This window comes from Macrobrachium rosenbergii, chromosome 39 (assembly GCF_040412425.1).
Source record: "Macrobrachium rosenbergii isolate ZJJX-2024 chromosome 39, ASM4041242v1, whole genome shotgun sequence".
NCBI lineage: Eukaryota > Metazoa > Arthropoda > Malacostraca > Decapoda > Palaemonidae > Macrobrachium > Macrobrachium rosenbergii.
The window spans coordinates 8,745,001-8,757,496 of NC_089779.1; the positions used below are offsets into that span (position 1 = coordinate 8,745,001).

Below are 12,496 nucleotides of genomic sequence, written 5' to 3' on the forward strand. Positions count from 1 at the left end.
AAACCGTAGCTGCAAACAAAAGACAGTCTTACCAAGGATGAGTCTTGTAACTCTGATGGAGAAAAGAACTTATAACCCCGAGGCGCAACACCGTCTTTTCAGTAGGAGCTTGAGCTGTATGAATTCATCTTTTTGAAATGATGCTGTAGTTTTCCTAATACCCAAAATGCCGATAATGGGAGAGATTCACTTTCATTTGTACTTAACAAATCAGAAATACTAAGTGAGAGAGAAGAGGGAGGAATGAGGAAACATCAGCCTTAAAGTCATGGAGCTTAGTTTGGTCATGGGATTCCAGTTCAAACATTTCCTAAAGATCAGAGCGATAGACGATGGAAGAATGACCTGAAATTGACTCTGAACGACAGAGGGTGCTGAGGTAGAGGAATACAAGACGGAGAAGTTGATTTTATTGAGCAAGCACAAACAAGTGGCTAGACAGATTGGAAATCATGAGCTTTAGAGAGGATTTACGAATAGGCGAGAGGAAATAACCCTAAGGGAGTTGAGTCAAGGATGTAAGTTTTGTAAAAAAAAAACATAATGAGCAGAAGTGATGAAATAAAATACGAATAAGTGAGAGGAAATAACCCTAAGGGAGTTGAGTCAAGGATGTAAGTTTTGTAAAAAAAAAACATAATGAGCAGAAGTGATGAAATAAAATACATAAAAACCAACAAAACCTTTCTGACAGTTCCTTGCATGTCGTGTTTTGTCAAAATGGTTTAGGGCTGGAAGAGGAAAATAAGAATAAAGGAAATATATATAAAAGAAATATATATAAAAGTCAGCCCTTTTTTGACTGCCAACTCCCGCCGAACAATTACTGCGGTGTTCATAACCCGACGATAAAGAATATTAATTAAAAACATGTGCCTCGGGTAGCGCGTCGGTGACCGTTTGATGGTCCTCCGGTCCGCTATTTCTGTCAGGTGTGTGTATTCGCGGAATTATCACCCCGTGAAATTCTCCTGATATTTTTCGACGCATTAAATGAACGTTTTTACAAGCCGATTAACATTCCGGACGTTACTTTTCGTCGTTCCTTTTCCGCTTCGTAGAATGACGCAGCCAGACGCCTTTTATCCAATGCGATTAATTGGATCCGCATTGGTCCTTACGTCTGACTGACTCCCTCTCCCGCCGCCACGCGCAACCCCAATGGGTTAATTTAAAAGAATTGCCCTTCTGCGGTAATTATAACGGGCTGCTGCGAATACACTGAGTCAAAGGTTCAAAACAGTGCCGGTGTTTTTGCGTGTTCTGCAAGAACGTTTATAGTGTCCCCTTTACATTTATGCGTTGACAAAAATAATCCTTTGTTGGGAGTCTCGGTTAAGCAAGTCATTGCTGTAAACTTTTCGGTTGGCACTGTTGATAAGTAAGTGGGCTTTGTGTGAGTGTGTGTGTGTGTGTGTGTGTGTGTGTGTGTGCTTGGTGTGGGAGAGAGAGAGAGAGAGAGAGAGAGAGAGAGAGAGAGAGAAGCATCAATGATATATATATATATATATATATATATATATATATATATATATATATATATATATATAGAGAGAGAGAGAGAGAGAGAGAGAGAGAGAGAGAGAGAGAGAGAGAGAGAGAGACGTAATTGTTATATTGTAAAGTTTATGGAATGGACAGTAGCATTCGAATAATAAATATCAGTTCCTTAATGCGCCAAATTAGACGAAATTTTGAAGTATTCAAACTGTATTAATCGGATTGCACGTGAAATTCTCCATTAAGCTATGTAACAGACCAAGATAAGAAATTTATGTTAAGGATTGATTACTAAAATGAATGAAAACAATGGCGTCTCTTTTATGTTAGGCAAAGGAAAGTCTAAAGAAATAAAGGTTCAAGTAATTGAATTGCATAGTTGAGAAGGTGTGTGAAACGCTTCCAGACTTGGAAATTTGTCAGGAATATTAATGGTGTGAGGCAGGAGAGATAGGCGAACGGCCATCTGTTCAATTAATTGCTTGAGCAAAGGGTCTGAGAACAATGCCTAAGGTCTCAGGGTCTATCTAACTATATGAGAAATCAAGATAAGAGGGTCTATCTAACTATATGAGAAATCAAGATAAGATCTGAGAATATTTACATAGGATTTTCTGAGGGTGACGATATAATCGTTCAAGTTATAGATTACATTTTAAAAAATCTATAAAAAACCAACAGGAAAAGTGCGTGATGGGGGTTTTTAGGATCATTAGAATACAAAGCAATCGCTGGGCTTTTCGTATCACAAAGAATTCGTAGTAATATTGGCAATCTGCAAAGAATAATTCAGTCATATAAGTATGCTGAGGTTAGGGGGTTATAAGTTTTTAATTTCTGAATACACTGACTGACAAAATAGTGAGGAAAGCTGATTAAACTCCAGTGATAATAGTGAATCAAATGGAAAATTCATGATAATTGTAGTTGGTGCATAAGTGTCAGCAGATAGTGTCGAGGAATTTCTCGATATTTATAGAATGGAAAGTCTGACAAATACTTGCAAAAGGTTATAAAACACTAAATTGACCGAAGAGAGTTAGAGATCAGTGTTATCATGGGTAATGGAACAATACAAGTAGCTGACTTCCTTAGGTGAAGGAGGTAGCGTCAGAATGTGGCTCACGTGAAAAAAACGGACCAGAATTTGTTGGTATGATTTGGACTTCGAAATTCATGAAGCACACGGGTGGGTCTTAGTTACAGGTGAAGTGCAGTATACCACTTCCTTAATCTTGTTTCCATCCTGTTTTTCATTAAAAGTAATAACAGAGGCTCTGATTGGCGTAGCAGCAGTCATTCTAGAGTGCGCTGTTTGTAGATGACCTGTCAAGTTCTTTGCTGCCTCACGGATGACTGTAGCAGGAAAAAAAGCCGCAATTAGTCAGAAATAAAATTGTAAGCTGGGGTGAGAAACAAGGTTTCAGAATCTCCGAGAGTGAAACTACCATCATTCATTTTTGCTCTATTCGGGATGCTCATCCAGACCCAGGCGTTTGCCTGTATGGTCGTTGACTCCCCTGCGTTGAGCACGTTTTCTAGGACTTATCTTTGATGGTAAACTAACTTAAGTCTCCCATCTGAGGCATATCATAATATCTAGGGAGTTGGTAGAAACATATTACTGAAGCTCAACAAACCTCTAATCTATTGCAAATGGATGCAGTTTCCTGGGGTTTTTCTGTTGCAAACAGAAACTGTTTTGATAATTTTTACGGAAACCATACCAGCTCCACAGACATTTCATCTTTAGAATTAAGACTTTAGAGACCATGAATATTTTAAGAATTCCCATGTGTCCTTGCATTATTCCCACCACACTTGCTTGGAAGTTACCTGTTCTTAAATTGTTTAGGTACTTCAGTGGTGTAAAGCAGGACCAATCTGGTCAGGAATTAAGGTATGCAACAGAAAATGTAAATACAACATTTATCATTAAAGATGGAGAGAATAGATCTAACACCGCTAAGGATATTTTTTGATAACTTACAGAAACTCGTTATCTGGAACTTATCTGACTCCTGATTTCAACCAATTTAGTTAATTATATGCAGTAGCTGGTCTACTGTATTACTCATCTTCGATTGTTTTATTTACCGTTTTGTTTTTTATTTACTTGCTAAATATTTTTATAGTATTAAGCCTAATGTGTTATGCGTCAGTGACCCTGCTAGGTGTGACGCCAGAATCTCCAGGCAATCGGTCAATCTATGAACAAGCACTTGAGATGGGAAAGTGTGTTTATAAGGTATTTTGTTCCTAACATGACAATAAAAAAGACTGAAGGGCAATAATTCCTTTAATTTTTTTTTATCATTTGAGCGAAAGTACAGTAGTTTTGCTTATTTTTATATATACCTAGATCTATTTTAAATTAAGTCTCCCTTTACGTTTAAGTGCCAATATCTATTAATAACCAAAAACCATCTGCAGACACTGTTGAGAGTACTTAAGTCAAACCCCCACAAGAGGGAGACTGTTGCAGACTGCGCTCATCACGTGATTTAGAGAGAGAGAGAGAGGCAACAAAAGAGAGACATAAATAAAATGAGACCCTCGTCCAGGGAACCCCACCCTCGTTAGCGAGGTGTGCCATTAAACTATTGACTTTGGAGTCACGTGGGACGAGTGGCCGGCTCGTCGTCCAACTTGGAAATTAACTGAATTAAATGGGTCCCAGCACATGCGGGTTCCTACAGTGAATTTCACGCCAGTAATTCGTAAACTATCCATCACTGTTCTTCCTGGTCCCGACATGGTCACGTGACTTGCTTGTATCTTGAACTACAGAAGTTTTTTTTTTTTTTTTTTTAACGGTGACATTTTGGAAAGCTGATTGAATGCTTAGGATGTGATTATCTGTGTCAGAGTTTTATCCAAGTGGAAAAAGTCTGATTTAAATCATCTTTTGCAGTATTGTGTCATATTAAGTTGTAAGGAAAATACTCTGTTGAAAGAAATAATTTATTGTTTCAAGCATTTCGTTTAGGTTTGTCTCATAAGCACTAACTGACCGTATCGTTAGGCGTGGGTGCAATGAACAATATAGGCATATATATATATATATATATATATATATATATATATATATATATATATATATATATATATATATATATATATATGTTTGTGTGTGTAGTAAAAGAGAGAGAGAGAGAGAGAGAGAGAGAGGCTGGATGGGGCCCTAGACAGGGAGGATTTTGTAGCACAATGAGGATATATAAATTTTGTGTAGATACTCCTGAAAGCATTGCATGCTGAAGAAAAATTTAAAGGACAGAAAATAAAAAAAAAAGGACTAAGTTGGGTAACGTTCATTTAGTATCAACAGGGCTTTATGACCATCCTAATACATTTTGGTGGAATAATATAGAAACAGAGTATATAACTCAATATAACTCAAAATTAGTTTACATGGCTTATGCTAGTTGTAGAGGGGATATTTGGAAATGTTTTGACATAGTTAAAAAAATGTTGCTGTAGAATATCAGTTCAGTTTGAGTTGTAGGGGCCATCGGTTTTCATATTGCCTCATCAATAAGAGATTCGAGATTAAACCGATGAGAGTGGGCGTTGGGTGTAGGGCTGTAAGAGTGGAATAGCTTACGCTTGTTTCCTTGATGAATACATGACCTGGTAGTCGGTCAACTGTTGCAGGTTGCAACTAGGGATGTTGGGTATTGTGCTGTGCACCTTCGTCTCAGAAAACCTGCTGGTAACCGGAAGGTTAGCATCTGTAGAGGTAACAAGCTTTATGGGAAAGAGCGTACAGTTGAAAAAAGAAAAGTGATCACTGATTTCTATTGAATGAGGTGAAATAATGAGCAGATAGATTAAATAGGAGTTTGTCTTATGAAGTCTCCTTAACTTGACAAATTTTAGAGAAACATTGTATTTGTCCCAAAAACATTTTACTGTCCTGCTGTCCTCTGGCGTTACAATACCATTCTGGAAGTGTCAGAAAGCTACTACATCTTAGAGGAGTTACTCACATTAAGGAAAACTGCATTTTCTTTCAGTGAGAATCTGTACCGTTTTCTGCAGCCGTTTCATATCACTATGGGGAACTAGTACAAAGAGAGGTCCTATGATGGTACCGGTAGGCTACTTCCCAAACAAAAAAAAAAATAATTCGACGGTATTATTGATTCGGGGATTTTTATGTATTTATATATCAATAACAAAATAAAACAGTACATGAAAGATATACTCAGCAAAGTATATATTATATAATTATTTTTGACTACTTACAATACTTAGGTAAATGAGCGTTAGGTATAAGCAGTGACGTGCAAGATAACTGATATAAAAACCACATGTTCATATCGATTCGTTCACGCACACAGAAGCTTCGTCAGGAGCTGATTGGATATCATTATCCCCACTGCGTATTCCTCGTCGGTATTAACCTGGTATGTATCCACCTCTGCCAGAGTCCAGGGTAAACTCATGCTTAGTAAAGTAGACGGCCGCACGAAGATATTGTTTATTAATATAACTTGTCGACCACACAGTATAAAAACGGGTGTATATAATACTTTGATTCCGAGGGGCTAGTACTAAACACGGCGTCCCAAGGAGCTTCCGCCATGTTTAGCACTAGCACACTGGAGTAGGTGACGCGTAGATAACAAGCCAATATCTTACTGGTTTACCCTGGACTTTGACAAAGGTGGATACATACCATCTTAATACCGTTCTCGTCTATCATGCACGTATTCTTGTTCCACGGATGTTAAGGTCCTTCCTCATCATTAATTCTTCATCTCCATCCAACATATAAGTTTGCAACATACAAGTTGCGTGAGACACACTAAGAAGAAACCAACAAACAGTTAGGAATGTTTACAAAGGAAGGGTTAGTAGGGATTCAAAATTTTCAATCAAACATTCTAGTTGGAGATTAGGTATACCACCTGCTAATATACGAAGAACAAATGTCATGCCTACTCCATTTGAAAAATTACTAAACAAGCTCCCTGGGTTATTTCTTAACGGAAAATTGTCTGCTAAATACCTTTTTATTTCAAACAGTCGGGCTGCAATGCTTAATATTTGTACATTTTAACAGTCTTTCATACACATGGATTTCGACTATACATGCCTACGCTGCTGATCTTATATTTATCGAAACTAACTTTTATATAACCTGATTGTTTTATTTAGTTCCAGCGTATCTGAATATGCAAGCTTTGTTGCATTTATCCTGTTAACAGAATGATTGTTTCCTCTTATATGAACAGAAATTACACTGCTGTCCTGTATACATATAAATTTTCCTTATATTGCTCTTTTCTCTAAAATTTTTCAGTTTAGCCAGTAGAGAATTTCACGTGATTTATATAGGATTCTTTACGCGTCTTTGCGAGTTCTTCATTAGCGCTTTTTCCTTTGTATTAGTGACTCAATTGCCAAATTAACACAGGAGTTTTTAAACAAGTAGGGTATGTCTTGAAAATGATTAGAATTGTTGCTATGTGACGGCGCAGGCGGTTTTTCGTTAAACGATTTTCTTTAGATATCTGAAAGGTTGGGCTTTTTCGTTCTTAGTGCATCACCTCTTCTGCTTAAAAGTGTGCTCCCTTCTGTCAACCGAATTTTTGTCTCTCTCTATAGCCCAAAATTAATATAGATTCTGTGGCTTTACTTATAATCCATGTAAGGATGTTTTCAGCCCTATTTGTGAAGCAAGGAGATGCAATTATTTTCTTCTGGGTGTTGCGCAACACAATATAACATACTGTAAATATGTTTTAGAGAACAGTTATCATCAACTTCATCGGTCACATTCTAATTTTTTTTTTTTAGATATGTCTAGCCTGCAAAATTACTGAAGCGTGAGCTGTAATGAAACAAATAAACGCAGCCCCAAATAGAAACCTGCAATAATAGAGTTTCTTTTCCGCAAATCCCACCCCTCTTAACTCCCTCAGACAATTTTGACCTTTCACGGGGAGCACCTTCGAAGAAACCGTGACAACTTTGGAGGTGAATGCTGTGCCTTTTCGACTGGGGTGATAAACGCAAATATGTGCGACAATGATCAGAGTCAGATAAACCAACGAGAAGATGAACCAGTTGTCAGACTGCGTGTTGAAGGCCGTGCCGGGGAGCGACCCCAGATAATCGGTGTACAGAGCCACCAGCACCAGGAGGGTCGTCAGAGCCATCGTGCCTCTGTCGCTGAATGGATCGGCTGGCAAGAAGAACGTGCCGTAACCGATGGTTAGCAAGAGGAAAGTCGGGAGGTATATCCCCCATAAGTGTTCTTCGTATTTCCGACTTATAGTGAGCGTCAGCACCGATGCGGATCTTGTTCCAGGTTGCTTGAGGTCGTAATCACTTACTTGGTATCGATTCAGTTGAGGGTTTCTTATGGTGACGCTGCTTTTGTTGCCAGTAAGACTTAGGCCAGCTCCGCTGACGTCGAGGAGAGTGATGTTCAGAGAGCACCTCTGAATGTCGAACGGAAACTGGACCAAGTTGAAATCGCAACGTATCAGCGGTTGCATCTTGGTCACTTGCTGGAGGGAATTTTCGGAACCCTGATAAGTGGTGTCTGTAAAAAAAGATAAACAAAAAAACTTATTGGAGGAAATTTTCAGTGCCCTTGTAAATGCTGTCTAGAAAAACTTTGCTGGAGATTATTTCAGATTTCTTAAATGTGGCATTTGAAAAATTTACGGCAAATTGGATAGGCAGCTCTTGGCATGATGTAGAGGAACTTAGTGTTGTTAGGTATGTGCTTTAGGACATTTAGAAAAAACATTACGTTGCTCTCCTGAAAGGAGCATTTGCTCTTTAACTAATCCTCCTGGCAAAAGAAATCACAGTATTGAAACTTACCATCTCCCTTAATCACTCCATCAACCTCTCTGTTTATCATCAGCGATGTCACGTTCTCCTCTGAGAAACCCATTTTTGGTGCTATTTCTATAGAGGGCTTCCATAACTTGTGCTGCTCCCCTTCCAAGATGAAATTATCTTTCCTTCTGAGATTACAGAACGTCATATGTTCGTCATACCACCTCAGGGATATAACCAAGTCCAACTGGAGTGTACTCTTTCGTAGTGACACCGTCATTATCTCTAAGATAACTTGAAGTTGTACGTCGAGATTTCTCGAGGGCTGTATAACACTTGCGTATCCGAAAGGCGCTTGCACCAGATCGCAGTCATTTTCATCGCTCCAGTCAAGGCAGTCAGTCACTTTGTCACATCTCCCACTCATTGCTATACAAGACCCGTCACCACACGCGAATTCTCGTTCAGAACAAGTACTCAGGGAGAGCATTTTCGTGTTCGTCCTGTTTTCTTTTACATTAATTTTCCACTGTTTACGTCCAATGGGAAGACTTGTTGACCCTTCGTAGATTCCAAGTATTTTTTTGTGAACGTCATCCACGAGGCACCATCTGCCTTCTTTGTATTGTATAGATTTTCTGTAAAGACCTTTCAGGTAATAAGATTGGTTGCTGGTAGACAGAGAGAATACAAAGCTATAGCAAAATGGGCAGATTTCCACTCGCTTATCATGATAGCCTCGTAAGTAAAAGAGTTTACCGCTTCCTTCTGGAAAGCCTGCAAAGCAGTTTTCATTAGCGACGTCGTCTGTCATCCAAGTGTTATCGCTAACTTGCACAACACCCTTTTCACTTTCGTTTGGGCGTTTTCGTCGCTTCATGAAGAATTTCAGATTCTCGCCAGTGTCCGGGTGCTTCCAAACATCCCTGACTGTATCATAACGAGCGTGGACCCAAACAGTTTTTCCAGCAACAGCGTCGTTGTCGCAGCGATCTCCGTACTGAATCAAAAATTTCTTGAGGTCACCTGCCTCTTCATCATCCACAGGTAAATATGGTCTTAGGCCCATGATTGATAGGGCCTTCAATGCATCCAAGCGAGAAAGTTTTGTGTTAAAAAGAAATATATTATTTTCTTTTTTAGCACATGGTCCACCTGCGTGAACTGAAACATCACCATAAGCTTTCCAAGCAGAAGTTTCCCAGCTGATCCAGTCTCCTGAAAACTGGCGATTTTTGTCGCAGGAGGTGGCATTCCGTATTTCAGCTACAGTTAGGGCCCGAGTCCATACGTTGACGTCAGTTACCTGTCCATGAAATGCGTGACCAGTGGTTAAACCTTCCAGTAAACTACTTGGTTCTTCTCCCAGGACAAAGGCTCCTCTAGTAGGCAAAGAATAGTAAATGTTCCATGACCAAGATTTGATCATTTTTCCATTCACGTAGAGGCTATGATGTTGACCTCGCTTCTTAGTGACGCAGGTTCGTCTCCAGGTGTCCAAGGCAAAGAGCTCATCAGAGTACACTTCTTCAACATACTTGGTGTAGGTCACATAAAAATTTTCCGGGGTAATGGCTGGAAATTAAAATTTCATTTATTGTATACATTTTCTGAAAGCATAATTAGAATATATATATATATATATATATATATATATATATATATATATATATATATATATATATACATACATATATGTATATATATGTATATATATATATGTATATATCTTTGGTCAATGGTGTTTTACCTAAAGGAGTTAATTACACAAAAAAATCTCTGTTATGTGAAGTTGTTGTAAAAGCATATCCATATACTACTCTCAGAAACATGAAAGAGGACTGAAATCTCAAAGCGAATTTTATGAGCTACATATACAAATGCCTGAGGAAGACACCAGGGACATCAGTATGTTACCTGGCTCCTTTTAAATCAAGACTAAATAGACGACTCTATAGATAAAAAAAAGATTTTCTCAGACTCACCCAGAGCGAGCATCTTGGTGTCGTTAAGAGCATAGCTGTATATCGTCATGGGCTCGCCAGTATAGAAGGAGACTGAAAAAGCAGCGCAGATGGTGTACTCGTCCAAGGCGGAGGCCTCGTAGCCCCGTACCTCACAACAGCCACCCTTTAGGCCGTTATTAGAAGTGTTTTGTGTTGTTTCTTGAGGTGGCGGCAGGATGACGTACGTGATGTTATCAGCTGACGTGTTCATTTGTAGCTGGTAGACTATGTTCCCGTTGATTTGATCTGGAATTTGTACGTATGTGTGCATATATATTTATATTATATATATATAACATATATATATATATATATATATATATATATATATATATATATATATATATATATATATATATATATATAATGAGAGACTGTTCTATATTTTTACTTCATTCTGTCTAGTCCACTACCATGTCCCAGGGTTTTGTGTTTGATTGTACTAAAGGTTAATGAAAGAGTTAGCTAATGTTTCCCTGGTAAGAAAAGCTGTAATAATGGGGGTATTTGGCCATTGCGTATGAACGTTTATTTGAACACTGACTAAATATGCAGCAGAGGAAACACGGTAATCTAAAAATGAGTTAATTTAAGAGCATCAGAGAGTTTGAAAATAAAAACAAGTAGAAACAAAGAAATGGTAAATCTCCTGTCTAAAAAGCAATGATATTCATTTTAAAAATTATGAATTTTTATTAAGTTAAGCAGCCTTTTTATTATTCACGTAGTGTTTTATTGCATCTGATTTCACTGACGAAACGGAAAGTATACAAAAATGAGTTCTCGAGACAAAATGCTGTCAAATCTGTTCATTGCCTAGTTCCTAACTATAAGACACAAAGCGGATCGTTTTATTTATTTATTTATTATTATTATTTTTTTTTTTGCAATTACCATTGTTTTTCTTTTTAGTGTGTGTGTTTACGTAAAAGTACTTGGTAATATTAGATTTAAAACTAGCTGATCAAGAAATGGCTTGTTATTTGATTACCGTAAGTAAGAAGGAAGTCTGGCTTTATTTCAAGTAAAAAGAAAGGTATTTTATTTTAAATACGAAGGAAGTCTGTTTTATTTTAATTGAGTAAGGAAGAAGTGTCTTTTATTTTCATTAAGTAACAAGGAAGTCTGTTTTACTTTAATTAAGTAAAAAGGAAGTCTGTTTTATTTTAATTAAGTAAGAAGGAAGTTAGTTTTACTTCAATTAAGTAAGAAGGAAGTTAGTTTCATTTCAGTTAAGTAAGAGGGAAGTCTGTTTGATTTTAATTAAGTAAGAAGGAAGTCTGCTTTATTTTAATGAAGTAAGGAGGAAGTCTGGTTTTATTTTAATGAAGTAAGAAGGAAGTCTGTTTTATTTTAATTAAGTAAGAGGGAAGTCTGGTTTTACTTTAAATAAGAAGGAAGTCTGTTTTACTTTTCAGTCTTATAAAGTTAATGGGAGCCTTGCGGATCCCATTAGCTTTATGCGACCCCTTGCTATGTATTTAACGACCTCATTTGAGGTCATGGGCCAACAAAATGGATCAACTAACGGAGTCCATAGCATTAATCGCAGCATTCTTTTGGGAGATGGTGCCTTACTGCAAGACTTGCGGCGAAAGGAAGATCGTCATTTTTTTTTATTTTTATTATAAGTTGAGAGTTTAACGAAGTATTTGTTCTGCAACGAAAGGTGAACAGATGAACAAAGTAAATTTCAAGGAGTTGGACGGCTAGGCGCCAAGACCACGAAGGTATCGGCTGTAAGTAAGAAGACATAAAGCATTAAAATTGGAGGATGGGACGTAAGTTAATATCGTAGAAGAATTAAGGGCAATAGCTACTCTTCATTAGTCATAGTTTTAGCCGGAAAGGTGATGATTTTGGTTCAGTTTGTTTATTTGGGTACACATGTGTTTGTTTGTACGTTCGTTTGTTACCAGGATTACGATAGGGGATATGTGACTTTCACTAATATTTTACGAAATTAAATCTTCGTGCCGAGAAACAAGTGATGAGCTTTTCTTTTGTGTGGGGGGGGGGGGCAGGAATGTGACTTTCGTTTATCAATATCTCTCCTCAGTATTTTGGGAGAAAGATAATTACTTTGTTTTTGGCTCGGTTTGGATTGATTCTTCATTAGACGTATGCAAATAATGAGAGGACGTAATAAGATAATGATAAAAATTTAATTGGTAAGTCCTTCACCT

At 37.7% G+C, this 12,496-nt stretch overlaps 2 protein-coding genes across 3 annotated transcripts in view; one reads left to right on the forward strand and one right to left on the reverse strand.

Moving 5' to 3' along the window:
• LOC136825713 (antifreeze protein Maxi-like) overlaps window positions 1-12,496 on the forward strand; it is a 349,030-nt gene that overhangs the window by 181,179 nt on the left and 155,355 nt on the right. The window lies entirely within an intron of this gene.
• LOC136825602 (uncharacterized) lies at window positions 5,754-10,521 on the reverse strand. The gene is made up of 3 exons (XM_067082187.1): window positions 10,290-10,521; window positions 8,347-9,879; window positions 5,754-8,059 (listed from the first exon to the last, which is right to left on the reverse strand). Exons 1-3 carry the CDS (start codon window positions 10,519-10,521, stop codon window positions 7,305-7,307), a joined length of 2,520 nt encoding a protein of 839 aa, XP_066938288.1. The 3' UTR covers window positions 5,754-7,304.